Source organism: Macaca mulatta, chromosome 11 (assembly GCF_049350105.2).
Source record: "Macaca mulatta isolate MMU2019108-1 chromosome 11, T2T-MMU8v2.0, whole genome shotgun sequence".
NCBI lineage: Eukaryota > Metazoa > Chordata > Mammalia > Primates > Cercopithecidae > Macaca > Macaca mulatta.
Genome location: NC_133416.1, coordinates 86,397,139 through 86,416,233, shown reverse-complemented (window position 1 = coordinate 86,416,233; position 19,095 = coordinate 86,397,139). Strand labels below are relative to the sequence as shown.

At 34.5% G+C, this 19,095-nt stretch overlaps 1 protein-coding gene across 2 annotated transcripts in view; it reads right to left on the bottom strand.

Moving 5' to 3' along the window:
- Positions 1–19,095, bottom strand: part of SYT1 (synaptotagmin 1) — a 594,417-nt gene that overhangs the window by 235,594 nt on the left and 339,728 nt on the right. For both annotated transcript variants that reach the window (XM_001084620.4, XM_015152348.3), the window contains exon 4: positions 5,646–5,828. In XM_001084620.4, the coding sequence (XP_001084620.1) occupies positions 5,646–5,811 (166 nt within the window). In that variant the 5' untranslated portion in view covers positions 5,812–5,828. The remainder of the gene's footprint in view (positions 1–5,645; positions 5,829–19,095) is intronic.

Here is a 19,095-nt window from a genome sequence, read left to right as displayed (position 1 = left end):
TGAAGACTGATGTAAGTGCCTATTTCTTCAAATGCACAGACATTGATACATGATCATAAAGATCAAGGAGTCAGGCAAACATATCACCAAAGGAAAAAAATAAGGTGTGAGTCACTGACCATAAATCAATGGAGAGGTATAAAATGCCTGACAAATAATTCCAAATAACTAAGGAAGCTCAGTGAACTTCAAGAAAAAAAAATGAGAAAATAATATGACACCAGAATAAGATATTTAATAGAGGTTTAAATAATAAAAAAGTATTCTTGAAGCTAAAAAATACAATGAAGGAAATGAAAAGAGAAGTTGAGAAAAATATAATGAAAGAAAAAAATGCAATAGAGGGTATTAACAGCAGAACTGGTCAAACAGAAGAAATAATCTTTAATTTTGAAGACAGGCTATTTAAAAATAGAGAAGAAAAAAGAATGAGAAGAAATGAAGAAAGCTCATGGGATTTATGAGACAGCATCAACAAAGCAAACAATCAAGCCATAGGAGAAAAAAGAAGACAGAGACAGAGTGGGGAGCTTATTTAAAGTAGGCCAGGTGCAGTGGCTCACGTCTGAAATCCCAGCACTTTAGGATGCCAAGGCAGGTGGATCACTCGAGGTCAGGAGTTCGAGACCAGCCAGGCCAACATGGTGAAACCCCATCTCTACTAAAAATACAAAAAATTAGCTGGGCATGGTGGCAGACACCTGTAATCCTAGCTACCCAGGAGGCTGAGGCAGGAGAATCTCTTGAACCTGGGAGGTGGAGGTTGCAGTGAGCCAAGATCATGCCACTGTACCTCAGTCTAGGTGACAAGCACAACTCTGTCACAAAAAAAAAATAAAAATAAAAATAAAAATAAATAAACAAACAAACAAATAAATAAATGGTAGTGGAAAATTTCTTAAACCTGGAGAAAGATGTAAATATACAGATACAGAAAAATCAAAGGTCTCCAATTAAATTCATTCCAAATAAGACTACCCCAAGACATATACTCAAATTGTCAAGGATCAAAGACCAAAAAGAGGATCCTGAGAGCAGCAAGAGAAAAGAAGCAAATAATATATAAGGGAGTTCCAATACATCCAGCAGCCGACTTTTCAACAGAAATTTTATAGGCCAGGAGACAGTGGAATACTATAAAACATGCTGAAGAAAAAAACCGCCAACAGAGAATAGTGTACCCAGCAAAGCTATCTTTCAGAAATAAAGGAGAGATACAGGCTTTTCTAGACAAACAAAACCTGTGGGAGTTCATTACCACCAGGCCTGTCTTATAAAAATACTAAGGGGAGTTCTTCAAGTTGAAAAAAAATTTGCTAATGATTAACACAAAAATGTTTAAAAGTATAAAACTTGCTGGTAAAAGTAAGTACACAGCCAAATGCAGAATACTATAACACTGTGATCCTGGTGTGTCAATTACTTATAACTGTAGTATGAAGGCCAAAAAACAAAGCAATTAAAAATAGTAATAGCTGCAATAATTTTTTAAAGGAATATGCAATATAAAATATGTAAATTTTGACATCAAAAATTCAAAATGTGGACAGTGGAGGAGTAAAATTATAGAGGTTTTTTCATGATCAAAGTCAATTTGTTATCAGCTTAAAATAACCTGTTATAACTATAGATGTGTTTTGAAAACCTCATGGTAACCACATAGAAGAAACCTCTAGTTGATATACAAAAAATGAAAAGCAAGAAATCAGACATACCACTAGAGAAAAATCACTGCCTTCCCCACAAGGGAAGACAGTATGAGAGAAAAGAGAGGAATAAACAATGTACAAAATAACTAGAAAACAATTAATAATATGGCAGTAGTAACTATTGATAATTACTTTAAATGTAAGTAGGTTAAATTCTTCAATCAAAAGGCATAGAGTGACTGAATGGATTTTAAAAAGATTCAACTAAATGCTGCCTACACTTCACCTATAAGGACATACAGAATAAAGGAATGAAAAAAGATATCTAATGCAAATGAAAACCAAAACAGAGCATGAATAACTATATGTGTATCAGATCAAATACAATAAAAGGCAAAAGTTGTAAAAAGAAATAAAGGTAATTATATAATGATATAAAATGGTCATAAAATATATATAATGATTATATAATGATATATAATGATTATAAAATGGTCAAAATTCAGCAAGAGAATATAATTACTGCAAACATATATGCACCTAACATTGGAGCACCTAAATGTATAAAGCAAATATTAATAGACCTGAAGGGAGAGATCAACTGTAGTACAATAACAGTGACTTAACACCCCATTTTCAGCAATGGACAGATCATCCAGACAGGAAATCAGTAGGGAAACATCACCTAAACTACAATCTGCATCTAATCAACCCAACAGACATATACATATTATTCTGTCCAACAGCTACAGAATACACATTCTTCTCAACTGCACATGAAACATTCCCCAGAACAGATCATATGTCAGGCCACAAAACAAGTCTTAATAAATTTAAGAAGATTAAAACCATATTAAGTTATTTTTTTTCCTGACCACAATGATATAAAACTAGAAATCAAAAACAGAAGGGACTTTAGAAAAAATGCGCAAATAATGGAAATTAAACAACATACTCTTGAATAAATAATGGGTCATTGAATAAATTAAAAAGGAAACAAACATTTCTGGAGACAAAAAATATTTCTTAAGACAAATGGAAAAGAAAAACAATATAGCAAAACCTATGGTATACAGCAAAAGCAATTCTAAGAGGGAATTTTACAGAAATAAATGTCTATTTCACAAAAAGAAGAAAAATCTTATATAAATAGCCTAATGTTGAACCTCAAGAAATTAGAAAAACAAAGACAAACTAAGCTCAAATTTAGTAAAAGAAGGAAACAATAAAGATCAGAGCAGAAAGAAATGAAATAGAGACTACAGAAACAACAGAAAAGATCAACAAAACTGAGATAAACAAAACCGGGTTTTTGAAAAGTTAAACAAAATTGACAAATCTTTAGAAAGACTAACTAAGAGAAAAAAGAGAGAAGACTCAAATAAATAAGAAACAAAAAAGGAGATATTGCAACTGATACAATAGAAATACAAAGGCTCATGGGACTCTTATGAACAATTATATACCAACAAATTGGATAACCAAGAAAACATGGATACATTCCTTGATACATACAACCTACCAAGATTGAATTATGAAGAAATATAATATCTTAATAGATCAGTAATGAGCAAAAAGATTGAATCAGTAGTAAAAAGTCTCCCATAAGTGAAGACCTTATATCTTCACTGCTAATCTCTATGAAACACTTGAAGAACTAATACCATTTCTTCTCCAACTCTTCCAAAAATGGAAGAAGGAATACTTCCAAACTCATTTTACAAAGCCAGCAAAGCCCTGATAGCAATGCCAGACAAAGGTACTACAAAATATCAATTACATTCTTCACAGAAATAGGAAAAACAATCTTAAAATTTGTATGGAACCACACAAATCCCTCAATAGCCAAAGTAATCTTGAGCAAAAATAACATTTCTGGAGGTATCACACTACCTGAATTCAAAATATACTACAGGGTTATAGTTTTATACTATAGAGCTATAGTAACCAGAACAGCATGGTACAAGCATGAAAACAGACACATAGACAATGAAACAGAATAGAGAACTCAGAAAGAAATCTACACATTTACTGCCAACTCACTTTCAACAAAAGAGCAAAAAACCCACAATAGAGAAAGAGCAGTCTCTTTAGTAAATGGTGTTGGGAAAACTGGATATCCACATGCATAAGAATGAAACTATATCTCACAACATATACAAAAATCAACTAAAATGAATTAAAGATTTAAATATAAGATTCAAAATTATGAATCGAGAATAAAACACAGGATAAAAGCTTTATAATATGGTCTTGGCAATAACTTTTTGGATATGACCCAAAAAGTACTGTTAATAAAAGCAAACAGATGAATGGGATTATATCAAACTAAGTAGCTTCTGCACAGGAGAGGAAACAATCAACAAAATAAAGGGACAATCTACAGAAGGGGAAAAAATATTTGCAAACTATACACCTGATAAGGGGTTAATATCCAAAATATATAAGGACCTCAAACAGCAATAAAACAAATAACCCAATCAAAAGAAGGACAAACGACCTGACTAGACATTTCTGAAAAGAAGACATTTAAATGGTCAACAGAAATATGAAAAAAACGCTCAATACCATTAATTATTAAGGCAACGCAAATTAAAGTCACAATGAAATATCACCTCAAACCTGTTAGAATGGCTGGTATCAAAAAATCAAATATAAGTGTTGGCAAGCATGTGGAGAAAAGGGAACCCCTGCATACTGTTGGTGGGGATGTAAATTAGTACAACCACTATGGAAAATAGTATGGAGGTTTCTTTAAAAATTAAAACTAGAACTACCATATGATCCAGCAATCCTACTACCAAGTATGTATCCAAAGAAATGAAATCAATGTAACAAACAGATATCTGCACTCCCGTGTTTGTTGCAGAATTTTTCACAATAGCCAAGATATAGAATCAACCCAAGTGTCTATCAGTGGATGAATGGATTGTGGTACATCCACTTGAGAGATACCATTCAGCTATAAAAAATGAAATCCTGGCATTCGTGACAACATGAATGAGCCTGGTGAACATTGTTAAGTGAAATAATCCAGGCACAGAAACACAAATACAACATGATCTCACTCATATGTGAAATCTAAAAAAGTTGATCTCATAGAAGTGGAGAGTAGAATGGTGGTTACCAGTGGCTGTGGTGATTGAGGGGAGGTGGCAACTGGAGAGAGACGTTGGTCTAAGAATACATTTCAGTTAGAGAGGAGAAATAAGTTTGAGAGATCTTTTGTACAACATGATGTTTACTGTCTGCAACATGATATTTTGATACCTTGTGGAATAACTGAATCCTGTTAATTGCAATATGCATAATCTCACATAGTTATTTTTGTGGTGAGAACACTTTATATTCATTCTCTTAACATTTTTCTGGTATACATCATAGATATATTATTAATGATAGCTACCATGTTGTACAACAGTATGATTTTATCTGCCAATGTAAAAATAAAATTAAAAAATTAAATGTCACTGATTAGACTTAGTACTATACTTATCCAAATAAACTTAGGTCCAGTTTTTTTTTAAATGACAATAAAGAAACTTTAAAAAATAACAATAAGATTTTTAAATGATGACAAATGAGTGACAGAAAATCAAACTTGCGATATTGGGAAAGCAAACTTTAACTATTGTTCAGAAACAGTCTTTGCAATGAAATAATTTCATAAATGCAAATCCAAAATAAATACAACAGAACCCATAAACATTAATATTCTTGAGAGAAACAGACATCGAAGAAAAGAATCTACTTATATTAAATACAAGCTGCAGACATTTTTTATAAACTGGATTTTCATTTATGAAGTATATTTAAAGACAAGAATAATATTCCATTTCCAAGAATATTTCATTTTATATTGGGATACTATCATTCCCATAATAATAAATTAAATGTAAATTTATAGTATATTAAAAGGAGTTCTGCTTTCTTTCCAATGGATGGGGTGTTTTTCAACCACTTATTTTTACCGAAGTACTAATATAGAATACTCACATGGAATTTTATGCAACTCATTCATAAACTTCTCCTTCAGCTTAGAAAAGGCATCTTCCTTTCCTTCTCCAGGACTGGCTGGCTCTGTGGCATTGCTTGGCAGAACAGTCGCGACAGTGGTGACTGGTGGGGCTGCCAGGGCCTCATGGTGACTCTCGCTCACCATTTTAGGTTCAGGTGAAGCTGTGAGGGGAGGGAAGCAAAGACAAAACAATTCAAAATGGCTTAACTGCTCCCACATCAAAGGCATCCCAGAGATGAAAGAACATCAGAGGTGGCACCTGCTCACTGGGTAAATAGTCCATTATTAGCATGTCGCTTTGTGTTGGTTCATGAAATATTTATGGAAACACAGAGAGTGAAGAGCTCTTCCCCAGAAGGTAAAGACCAGACATAGTTACTCAATAGTATTCTATTCCGACAATACTATGTATACTGTCAAATCTATTAGTTATTTATATAGCCAATTATTTGCTGTGTAGATTTAACTTTTAAACCATATCTTACCAAAACGTGTATGAAACAATTCTTGACAAAATACATGCTCTATACTTTATATATTTAGTGTTTTCTAAAAGGAAAAAAGAGATAAAATATTTGTATTGGAAATGTTGATAAATAACATGCATTCAAAATGCTAGTGACTTTAAAAATGGTTATAAGTAATATTATTCATAATATTGATACTCTAAGATGTTATGAATGTATTACAGTAATTGGTTCTTGAATCTTATTTATTGATGGTAAGTTTTCACCTCAGTCACTTTTTTGACATTTATTGTAAACAATACTCTGATCAATAATTTTCTTGTCTTGTTGGGTAATTTTTTTATGTCACTATAAATGTGGCATGGCTGATTACATACATCAAGGTGCTGCTAATGAAACACAACTTATAAGTTTAGTTATTTTGCTTTATTTAGCTTATTTAAGTAGAATATTTTATTTTATTAATTCATTCAATTGTTCAAAGTATTTGTTTACCTCCCAATATGCCAAAATAATTAATAAAGTAATCAGTAAAACATCTTAGCTGTGAATTCAGAAGACATCAGTTCTCATCCTCTTCACTAGCTACCTAAACTTTAACAAGGCATTTGACTTCATAATTTATCCACCTTCTGAAATACGAAGAACTAAAACCTGCCCTTCCTAGATTTTTCTTAGAACACGTGAAGGTACAAATGTAAGGAAGGTATTCTAAGAGAGTAGAAATGAACGTATATTCTCCAATCTAAAAACATTCCGGACTTTGTAATTCTCCTGCACGACTTAAGATTTCAGACTTTCTGAGGAAAGAATGTCATGATTTGGGGCAGAAATAGAGAAGTAAAGAGGCCTGGACAGGATTCATTTCATGTTCTCAACAGGAAAGTAGATGAACTTATAAAAACCTTTTAATTTGCAAAGCCATGGAGATAACCAGCAAACAAGATTTTTTAAAAATTGAAATTTAGTCTGGGCGTGGTGGCTGACTCCTGTAATCCCAGTACTTTGGGAAGCTGAGGCAGGCAGATCACTTGAAGTCAGGAGTTCGAGACCAGCCTGACCAACATGAAGAAACCTCATCTCTAGTAAAATATAAAAATTAGCTGAGTGTGGTGGTGGGCACCTGTAATCCCAGCTATTCGGGAGGCTGAGGCAGGAGAATCGCTTGAACCCAGGAGGCAGAGGTTGCAGTGAGCCAAGATTGTGCCACTGCACTCCATCTTGGGCTACAAGAGTGAAACTCTCAAAAAAAAAAAAAAAAGGAAAGAAAAGAAAAGAAATTCAAACAATGTGTGAGTTAGTTATGCATACTTACATATTTAGTGAAAGTACAATTGAAAATAGAATAATCTCAGATGCGTAAGAGTTTTATTAAAATCTTAATCAAAATTCAGAGATTTTGGATCTACTTCCAGGAGATCATGGCTGAGGCTAACACATACACATAGATAAGAATTTTTATTTTATAATTGACTAGTTCTCTCTTTCTCATTTATGAGATAGGGTCTTGCTCTGTTGTTAGGCTGGAGAGCACTGGCGAGATCATAGCTCACTGCAGCCTTGAGCTCCTGGGCTCACGTGATCCTACTGGTCTCAGCCTTCTCAAGTATTCGGATTACAGGTGTGAGCCACCACACCTGGCCTCGTTCTCTTTTTTAAGTTTTTAATTTTCCATTACTAGCTACTAATATAATCCTAAAGGGTAGAATTGGACAGATATTGGCTCAGATCTTGTTTTTCAGTTTCTTCATTTGTAAAATGAGGATAACCAGACCAAATCTGTAAGGATTTTATGAGTATGAAATAATTTACGCAAAAAATTTAGCATAGTGTCTGGCATATTAGTTGGTTCCATTGATCCATTGTTCCATTGATCCACTGGCATATTAGTTTGTTCCATAGATCAGTGGATCAATGGAACAAACTACCAGTGGATCAATCAATTGATTGCTCAATTGATCTATCCATCCATCTCTAATAGCACTTGGCCTCCCAGAAATGTGGAAACTTTTTGTTTCCAACTCAAGTCACATCCCAGAAGCTTTTCCTGATTATCTGATTTTGTTCAGTTTAGGAGCCCATCTCCCTGGAAAACTTTGAAGTATTATTTGCTCTGTTGATACAATTTGGGTGAAACTGTTGATGTTAATGATATCCTAACTTTTGTATTTCATTGAGTCAGTCAGACTAAAATTGTACACACACACACACACACTATTATGTACGTATTCAAAAAATTAATTTGTTCCTTTGCTGTGAGAAACACCGGATGTGATATACATTATTACTTATCTCTGTACAGGATAGTTGAAGATATTTGAGGAATTATGGCTTACTGTAGAATTTAAAGGAAATGATCGAGTTAAATGAAAATAACTAAGTATAATAGCTCCGTCATTACATTAAAGGTATATTGCTCAACTATGTTTCTGCATAATTTTTGTCTAGTTCTAGAGGTGGGATATTGTTGCTGGTCATTCAGACTGATGTTCAGCTGCTACCTCCAAGTGGCTACACAGTTGTTTCTAGGCTTTGTGTGTACTGATAGCTGGATCCTCCTTCACTTCTTGAGTTGTTAGTTTTCATTTTACTCCAGCTTATACTTGTATATAAAAATTTTCTACATATAGTTTGAAAGACATAAAAGACTATAGGAACAATAAGACTTTTGCTAAGTAGGGTCAACATTTAGAAAATGTTCTTAAAGTTACCCAGCTTCTTTTTTTTTTAAGGAAGCAAAGAATGTTTCTATAATTTCCAAACCAATCCTCTATAGACATAAAATATCTGTGGAAGGTGTTCATCAAAAAAGTAAGAGCTATAAGCTTTTAACTCTTACCAGCCAATGATATTATCCCTATTGTTTCTTATTTTTTTAATAAAAAAAATTGTAAGAAATATAGACAAAGTTCTTTTTACTTAGTGCATACCACTGTGAAATTTTAAAAAATCATAAAATACAAAAATGTAATGGGTAATTGAGGATCTAACATATTGACAAAGAAAGACTAAGGGATTGCTTAGTGTTTTATTTTTATTTCTTCATATCTTGAGAGATAATACTGTTTGTAAATAGCAAACCTAAGAATAGTTACTTGGTTCTTGAAAATTCACATTTATGGAAATAAAATGCTTATCAGGAGGCATCATTTTGTGGATGATAAAATTAGTTGATTATTCAGTCCTGGCTAATGTGATGACTTCATTTTTTATTTTTTATTTTTTATTTTTTTGAGACAGGGTATTGCTCTGTAGACCAGGCTGGAGTGCAGTGGCACAATCTCTGCTCACTGCAACTTCCATCTCTTGGCTTCAAGCAATTCTGCCTCAGCCTCCTGAGTAGTCAGTATTACAGTCACCCACCAACACACCTGGCTAATTTTTGTATTTTCAGTAGAGACGGAGTTTCACCATGTTGGCCAGGCTGGTCTCAAACTCCTGACCTCAAGTGATCTGCCTGCTCTGCCTCCCAAAGTTCTGGGATTACAGGCATGAGCCATGGCTCCCAGCCTGATGACTTTATATTCTTTTATGTACACAGTTTGCTTATTCAGAAAAAAAGATATTCTACTCAGTCTTTAAAAAATAAGCTAACAGTTATTGAGCACCCGCCAAGCAGTTTAAACATATTAAAGCATATAGTAGTTTTCATATTATTCCCATTAACAATTATCACCCATTTCATAGGTGAGGAAATTAAGTCATAGGAGGTTATACAGTAAAACCCAGACAGTTAAAGTCATACAGTAGTAATTAATGGAGTTGGGATTTGAACCAAGGTGTCTTAGCCACTGTAGTATCAGGAGACTTGCAAACTATGAGATAAGTATCTAACATAATCCTGTTTTTTGAAGGAGTTTTTGGATACAACTCACAGTAGGAGGTTATTTTACATTGTCATCCAGTATACACACTCTGTCTGCCTAGATATTATATACTGAAGAGAAATTTCACATAAAAACACTTCTGTGAAATACTCAGATATATTCAATTCTACTCTGTTCTTTATCACTAAAAAATTCTAGTTGTATCTCAAAGTTGTGTACATTAGTTTTACAATCCACTCATGATTTGAGACCTATAGTTTGAAAAATCTCTAAAATAAAGGACATATTAATATAAAATAACATCAAAAGGAGCTAATACTAACTAACGATTCCATTTATTAGGCACCTACTTTGTGCCAAAATACTGTTGTTGATATTTAGGGAGAAAATTCTCAATTCCTATTACAACCCTGAAAAGTAACTCAATCTTATTTCACAGAAGCAACTGGAGTGCGGCTTTCCCAGGACGAAGTGATTGGTCCTACACAGATTTAGTCTGATCCAAGGTTCCTTCTACTGGTCTACTCTACTAATAACATTTAAGCATCATTAAACAATTAAATCAGTACTGAAGAAGTATTTATGATTTTCTTTTGAATCTATTTGCCAGTAAATGGAAGACACAAGTCATCTTACTGAAAGGAAACATAGTGCTTAATTTTAGAGGCACAGTCATTTAGTTTGTTAAAGTGGAATTCAGCATCCTGAAATATACCAAGAAAAATATTATTGAATAGAAAATTAAATTATGAAGAAAAATATTATTGAATAGAAAATTAAATTATCAAGAAAAATATTATTGAATAGAAAATTAAATTATCTTCTAAAAGAAAGTCCAGCACAAGCAATTTTCTTTTCTTTTTTTTAAATTTTACTTTAAGTTCTGGGATACATGTGCAGAACGTGCAGGTTTGTTACATAGGTATACATGCGCTATGGTGGTTTTAAGCACTGCATGCATTAGGTATTTGTCCTAATGCTCTCCCTCCCCTTGCCTCCTACCCCTGATAGGCTCTAGTGTGTGATGTTCCCCTCCCTATATCCGTGTGTTCTCATTGTTCAACTCCCACCTACGAGTGAGAACATGCAGTGTTTGAGTTTCTGTTCCTGTGTTAGTTTGCTGAGAATGATGGTTTCCAGCTCCATCCATGTCCCTGCAAAGGACATGAACTCATTCTTTTTTTATGGCTGTATAGTATTCCATAGTGTATATGTGCCACATTTTCTTTATCCACTCTATCATTGATGGGCATTTGGGTTGGTTCCAAGTCTTTGCTATTGTAAATAGCAGCACAAACAATTTTCAAAGAAAGAAATACAAACTCCTTTCCCTCCTAACAAAAAATAAATTGAAAACTTTAATTTCACAAATAAAGAACTGAAAATTAAAATAACAGTGAGAAGATATTCATTTATAAATCTGGCTAAATATAGATAGTGAAAGTGAGTGTACAAGAAACTGGGCAATTAGGAAGGAGACTAGATTAGTAGGATACTTTATAGATACCAAACTAACAGAACATATCGAAAGCTTTAGAAAGGGTCATTTTTCTTCTAGGAATTCTCAATAAAAATTAATCTTAAATGGATATAAAAGCAATTTAATATAAGGATGCTTATAGTAACATTATTTACAATATTAGAAGTACCAGAAATTATCCAACAGAGAGACTCTTAATTATAATGATCTATAAAATGATGTTATAAAAATTATCTAAAAGGTAGCCATCTATAAACCTGGAAATACATGGGAGTGTTAGGTAAAAACACAAATTATGAGACAGTATATAAAGTGTCCAATTTTTCTTTAAAAAATCTTTTGCAGAGAAGAGGTTGGAAAGACGCATTAAAAAGTGTTAGCCTTGTGGAAGAATATCCACTTTTCCCCTATATTTCTACATTCTCAATATATTGCAGACCTGAATTATTTTAAATTATAAAAAGAAAAAAATGTTTAAAACTTTTATTCTGGGGAAAACTGGATCTTGCAGAAGAGGTTTAATTTCCTAATGCCAGATTTTCAAAACAAACAAACAAAAACCAAACAACTTTAAAATGTAATTCAGAAGCTAAATCTCAAGAATGAATGATGCAGCTACATATTTAGCAAATATGTAAAATGGCCACTAGTTAAAATACAATGTAGAAAAGATATGAAGGTATCATTAAAGTTTATACTTTTGTTAGAACTAGAATTTGATCCAGCAATCTCGTTACTGGGTACCTTTCCAGAGGAAAAGAAGTCATTATATGAAAAAGATAGTTGCACAAGCATGTTTGTAGCAGCACAATTTGCAATTGCAAAATCATGGAACCAACCCAAATGCCCATCAATCAACGAGTGGATAAAGAAACTGTGGTATATTTATATGATGGAATACTACTCAGCCGTGAAAAGGAATGGGTTAATGGCACTTGCAGCAACCTGGATGAGATTGGAGACTATGATTCTAATTGAAGTAACTCATGAATGGAAAAGCAAACATTGTATGTTCTCACTGATATGTGGGAGCTAAGCTATGAGGATGTAAAGGCATAAGAATGATTCAACGAACTTTGGGGACTTGGGAAAAGTGGGAGGGGGTGAGAGATAGAAGACTACAAATATGGTGCAATGTATACTGCTTGGGCGATGGGTGCATCAAAATCTCACAAATCACCACTAAGGAACTTACTCATGTAACCAAATACCACCTGTACACCAATAAGTTATGAAAAATGAAAAAAATATGAGATATGAAAAATAGTTTATAGTTTTGTGGTATAAAATGAGGAAAATTAGGACTTTGGTTGCTATGACAACTTCCATCTGTCCCCTTAGAATTATTCTTCTTAATAGGACTTTAATTATACTTATCTCTAGATCTACAAATTAATATAGATTTCTCAGATTACATAGTAAGATAGTCTACTATGCTGTAAGAGCATCATGATTTTTAGACAAAGCATTACTTCCATCTCTATTTAAGTATTGTATTTTACAACAATAGCGTGCAAAATTAAATCACATACAGGAGAAGGTCGAAAAAATATTACTAAAAAAGTCTTCTAAAGCAGAAAAGTCCCATATTGAAACTAACTCTTGGAATAATTATTAAAAAGAATCTGGGAGATATTATGGAAGGTGTTAGAGTATATTTTGAGGCAAAGGGCAGAATGTAGTGATTTTATTCCATCCAAGTTTCCCTTGATCTGCTGTGGATGTAGGTAGAATCCATAAGTGAGGGCCACGTCTATTCACTTCTTCCTATGCCCTGTGGCTTTCGAGAATAAGGATTTCAGCCTCTTCCCTCAGCTTCTAGAAGTGCTGCCTGCTGATTGCTCACAGTCAGGGAGTCACTCCAAAGAAATTGCCCTTGACCAAAAGCAGCTGCCTTGCTGAGGGTTAAGCCCCCTTACCCAGGAATAGCCTTCACGCAATGAGTGGTGGATGCTGGTCTTGATTTAGTTCATCTCTGAAGGACACTGTAGGATCAGCTAAAGCCTGTTGTAATGGCGTATCAGTTCAGCAAGCATCTCCCCTTCTGTACATCTGCTTCCTTCAGTGTCTTACATGGAGAACATTTCCTAGTAAACTACCTCTGATTGAGAGCAGGTTCCCAGGGAATCTGACCTATAACACCTACTCTGAAATATTTTTGGAAAAAAAATGAACCACTGTCAAAACTTTCATTTAAATTCTTTCCAAATCCAAAGATCCTTAGGCAGTTAAGTGAAGTCTAGCAGCATATCAAAATCTTCCACAAGTTTGCAGATGTTTGAATGTCAGGCTCGAGGTGTATCTTCTCTCTAGTTCAAACACAATTTCTCTTGAGGGAAGTAAGAGGGAAGCAAGAGATTGTACAGCCCTGTCACTATGGAGGAGAGCTGACTTATATGGCGGTAGTTCCAAAGAAAGGACTATTGATGAAAGGTAGTTTTTCAGACCTTGGAACAACTGGAAGCACAGCAGTCTGGCTAACCTAAAACACACAGGTGCCTGGATGATTCTTCCCTTTTTCCCAAAATGGATCTAGTTGCCTCCAGATTTTACCCATTTAACAAGTCACAAAAGTTTCCTCAGAGGTGTAGGGAGAATTTTTTAAAGTGTGTGCCTTACAGGAAGTATTTCTCATAGTGCTTTTGCAAATTGAATATAACTGGGCCGTCTTAGGTTTACTTTAAGAATAGAACAAACATTCTTACCCGTTGTCACAAATCCCACAATACAAACATTGAAGAGGTGTGTAGAGGCGTTATGCTGAAGGTGTCTTGGGAGAATGCAAGCAGAAGGAAATATTGTATGCTCACCAGCTGTCTTTCCTAAGAATTCCCTTTAAACATTTCTGTTCCCCCTGGTTTCTGGCTCTATAGAAGGTGCTATATGTCTTCTCTCTTCCTTCTTCAGAACTTCTCCGCAGCTTCCGAAGCCCTATTGGCTTTCCTTCTCATATCCCTCTCTCCTATCTGCCTCTCTTCTTGCTCTGATCAAAATGCTCCAGTCTCCAGTTTCTCTTATAACCTCTCCTTGGTCTTAACTTTTTCTTTTCTTTCTTTGATTATTGTTTTTCCCTAATGGGAGAACAACAGTCACTTTCAGTTAGGTCTCACTTATCATGTACTAAAGACTTGATGTAAGTAATGAGAATTTAGTGAGCTTTATGCTTTGTGTGGAGTTGGAGAACAGGAGAATAAGATATCAATTCACACCATTAAAGCAGCCCATGAATTTCTGCCTGCTGACCCTTCCTCCCATTATGGAAACTCAAATATGGCCCCACAATGGCATCTCCTGAAACCAATAGTGGTAAATTACAACTCATAGATATCTTCTTGACATAGTTAGGTAATTGGGAACATGACTCTGATTTCCAGGAAGCAGGTGGGAAAGCATGAAGAAGAAGTAGCAAATAGGACCCGGAATTAGGAAATTTGGGCTCAATAAGGATAAGTGCAGAGAGATGCAGCTGTAAGTTTCTCAAAATGAACAAATAGCTTAAAAGGAAAATGTTTCTGTTAAAAAACCAGGGGTTAAACTGTTTAAGTAGCTAGTTAATCCTACTTCTAGAGGTTGGAAAACTGACTTACCAACTTGCAAATTTCATATTGTTAATGAGAATTCTTTCTTGTCTTTTTCTTATGTAAGGCAATTTAGTTTGCTAGATTCTTCAGTGTTCGTTCCCCACCAACCCTATCTCTTCAAGATGAGCAAAAGCTCAGGAGCCATCTTTCTTAAAGGTGGAAGGAGACTTTATATAATATTATATTAAGAATTCAGCTGTTTTCCCATCTAACCCTAATTTTCATTGTTTAAAAATCATAATAACATCCTGTGTCAAAAAGTGTCATTTTATTTTTCTAGATTTATTTCCAAGCTGGCCCAACTGGTTTAACATCTCTATATCTTTTTTTTTCGTTTTTCAAGCTTTGTTTTTCACTGCATGTTCTCACTCATAAGTGGGAGCTGGACAATGAGTACACATGGACACAGGGAGGGGAACAACACATTGGGGCTTGTCAGTGGGGCAGGGAGAGCATCAGGACAAACAGCTAATGCATGAGGGACTTAATACCTAGGTGATGGGTTGATGGGTGCAGTAAACCACCATGGCACACGTTTACCTATGTAACAAACCTGCATGTTCTGCACATGTATCCTGGAACCTAAAATCAAATCAAATTAAAACAAACAAAAAACTTTGTTTTCTCTGAGGAGAGATGGATCTAACCCCTGATCCTAAAGGTGGTGGGTGGGAGATGTACGCAAAGTATGAAATCCAGTGTGTGCCCATCGATAGCTCCTTTTCAGTAAAATTGTTCTCATGGCTCTAAAGGTGGAAATGAGCTCATGCACATTGTGTGACAACCCCCTACAGCATAGTCACAGCAAATTTAAGGAGGAATGTGTACCTGATTCAAGGGCAGCTCACTGGACAGAGGCCAATGACACTGTTTAGCATGAAAAGGTGAGTTAGGCCAATAAGAATCATTCGCTAGAAATTTAAACTATGAAAACCTTCGAAGAAACTAAGGCATAGAGAAAAAAATAAACATGCTCATTGTCACAGAGTTAATAAGTGGTGAAGCCAGGATTCCAGTATGGCTATCTGATCCCAGGGCTCACATCTGTGATCACTGTGTAATCATCCTTGCAGTTACTCCACTTCCGTTGGCCTGGTTGTCACCTCGATCTGGGTTTCAGTATGTATTATCTCACAAATACTAACAGTTGATGATGATCTAAGTATCTGCACCTTATAATCAAGAAAGTACTGTGTAGAGTCACTAGTCTTGTTAGTTTCTGGATCATTTGAATTTATAGCCAGAAGTGATGAATTTTGTCAGTAACTCTTCACTCTGCATTCCTAACTGTACATGGAAGGAAGACTGTTAGAACTGACAGCATTGTGTGATGTGGGATCCTATCATGGAAGCTAAGGAAAATGCCATGGAGACTGATAGTTGAGTGATGGCTTAAACACTCAACTGAATACATTCTTTCACAACATTTTTTTTGCACATTTTTTACATCTCTGAAATGGGGATTTTTCTTAAAATCTGTGGTATCTTACTATCACTGTCTGCCAGGCCCAGTTGTCATTTGCTCAGTGTACACTCAACACAGTTATTATTCCTACTGATGTTCCAGTCAACAAATCACTCAAAGGTGACTTAAATAAGGGATCTGCATCTGGGTTGTCATCTGAAACCTTCTAATATTGGCTTTACCATCAAAACTAGCAGAATGAGAGTCAAGCAATTTGGAAGGTTTTGGAGGCAACGGTAAAGCAATATTTGCAGAAATGGTATGTGAAAAAAAGAGCGTTATCAAATCTGAGCATTGAGAACAGATTTAGAAATTTTAGAAATTCATTAACTAATTTATTTTGCTCTTATTTTTGTTTTTTTGTGTGCACAACAGTGACAAAATGAAATCTGTCTAAATAAGTCTAAATCTTTTAATACAAAATAGAAATTCAAATTACATGAAACCATATTTGAAATTGTTTTGCAACATTCTTTCTTAGTGCTATATAAAATAACAGTGCATCTTGTAATTAACAGTCTCTTAGAGTACATGAAATACATATTTCCTAAAGAATGAGGAGAAAATATGAGTATTGTTTATAAATAATGTATTGGAAAGGGAAAACTTTAAAAAAAATTTAAACAAACTGTGTTTCTCGTTCTCAGAAGATCAATTACAATGATATTTAGCAACTGTAGTCAATATAAATTTCAGAAGAACTAGCTAAAATAAAAATAAATCCATGAGCCAAGTGAAAACTATATTCATTGCTATGTTATTTTCCCCTCTGGACCTATATTATTGAGAATAAAAGAATGGAAACAAATAGGCAAAATATGTCCAAGAGAAAATTCAAGTACTGAATTATGATAATAATATACAGAAAATCAGAAGGTTTTATACAAACCTGAAAATTTTCCACCTATAATAGTGATATGAATCTTAAAAATATGGTACATTAGAGTTGTAATGAAAACATATTCATTAATGAATTCACAAGTTTAACATTGTTTTGCTGATAATCCACTTATGCATTCGTTTCTCTATAAATAAAATATTTTATCATTGCAGTTTCAAAAACTACATTTATTTTAAAAGTGCCACTGAATAATGTAGAATATTTCTGGCTTTAAAAAGCCTCCCAAGATTTTAGTAGGAATGGCAGGTTCATAACCAAGAAAATATATGAGTTTTTTTCAAATGCATTATAAAAACTTCAGGTGGATTTTACAGTGTTTTAAAAAATGTTACAACAGGAGGCCGGTCATGGTGGCTCACACCTGTAATCCCAGCACATTGGGAGGCCGAGGTGGTTGGATTACGAGGTCAGGAGATCGAGATCATCCTGGCTAATACGGTGAAACCCCGTCTCTACTAAAATTACAAAAAATTAGCCGGGCGTGGTGGCGGGCTCCTGTAGTCCCAGCTACTTGGGAGGCTGAGGCAGGAGAATGGAGTGAACCTGGGAGGTGGAGCTTGCAGTGAGCCGAGATCGCACCACTGCACTGCAGTCTGGGTGATAAAGAGAGACTGTGTCTCAAAAAAGAAAAAAGAAAAGAAAAAGAAAAAAAAAGTTACAACAGGAGTAAAGTCTCTCTTTTTTCTTTTTAATTTATTTTTGATAGAAGAGGGGGATGTAAAGGCCTAGAGATGGAAATGAAATCTTCCATGGATCAATTTGACAGAGCTTTTCTAAGTGACTGTGCTCATTGAATAGAATATTAATTGAAGTGATCTCTAACTTTTGTATAGTAAGATGGTACTAGATGCTTTTGGTAGTTACGAAGAGATATAGCTTAGCTGAAGCAAGCCAAATGACCCTCATAGTGTTTTTATTTTTTTTAATAGAAGTTACAGATAAATAATTTGGAATTTCCGTTCTCTGTTGCTTTGCTAAAACTCAAATCTGAACTCTTGATTTTCTGAGCTGCAGGCACTTGACAGAAAATATGAGCTTGCAGCTCACAGCCCTCTTTTATCACACTGTGTTCAAACAGTCATTGTTTTGTCACGCAGTGAAGCAAAACTTTAAAATCCATCTATACACAGTTCAGATTGAGGTAAACAGGATGATGGAAAATGTTGCAACCTATCAGTTATAAATAATATATTAATAAATAAAAATATCTAACATTTATGAAGCTGATACTATTACCTAGACATTATTATAAGTGTTTTAAACATCTAAGCTCATATCATGCTCACAAAATAAACCCCATGAGTCAGGCAATATTATTACAGTGTCATTCTATTATAGATGAGAGAACTTGCCAAAGTTTGCACAGCTAGTAAGTGGTGGAGCCAGGATTTAAATTGAAACAGGCCAGCTCTGAGTCCATGGAAGTCTGCCTCACTAATAAATGAGTAGATAAATGTTGATCGAATGAATAAACTGTGTGTCTACAATGTGTCCAACATTATACTAGGTGCTTTGAATAATTCTCAAGTAATTCATTCACCACGTGAATGCCTGGGGATACAGCCATATATGCAGATGGTTAAAATCCAAAATATACTCTAGTATAAATAATTATAGGAGACTTCTCCCCAAATTCTACCTTCTGTTATGTGCCAATGAATTAATTTGGGGACATGAGACAAGAACGAACAGTATCCACAATCTACG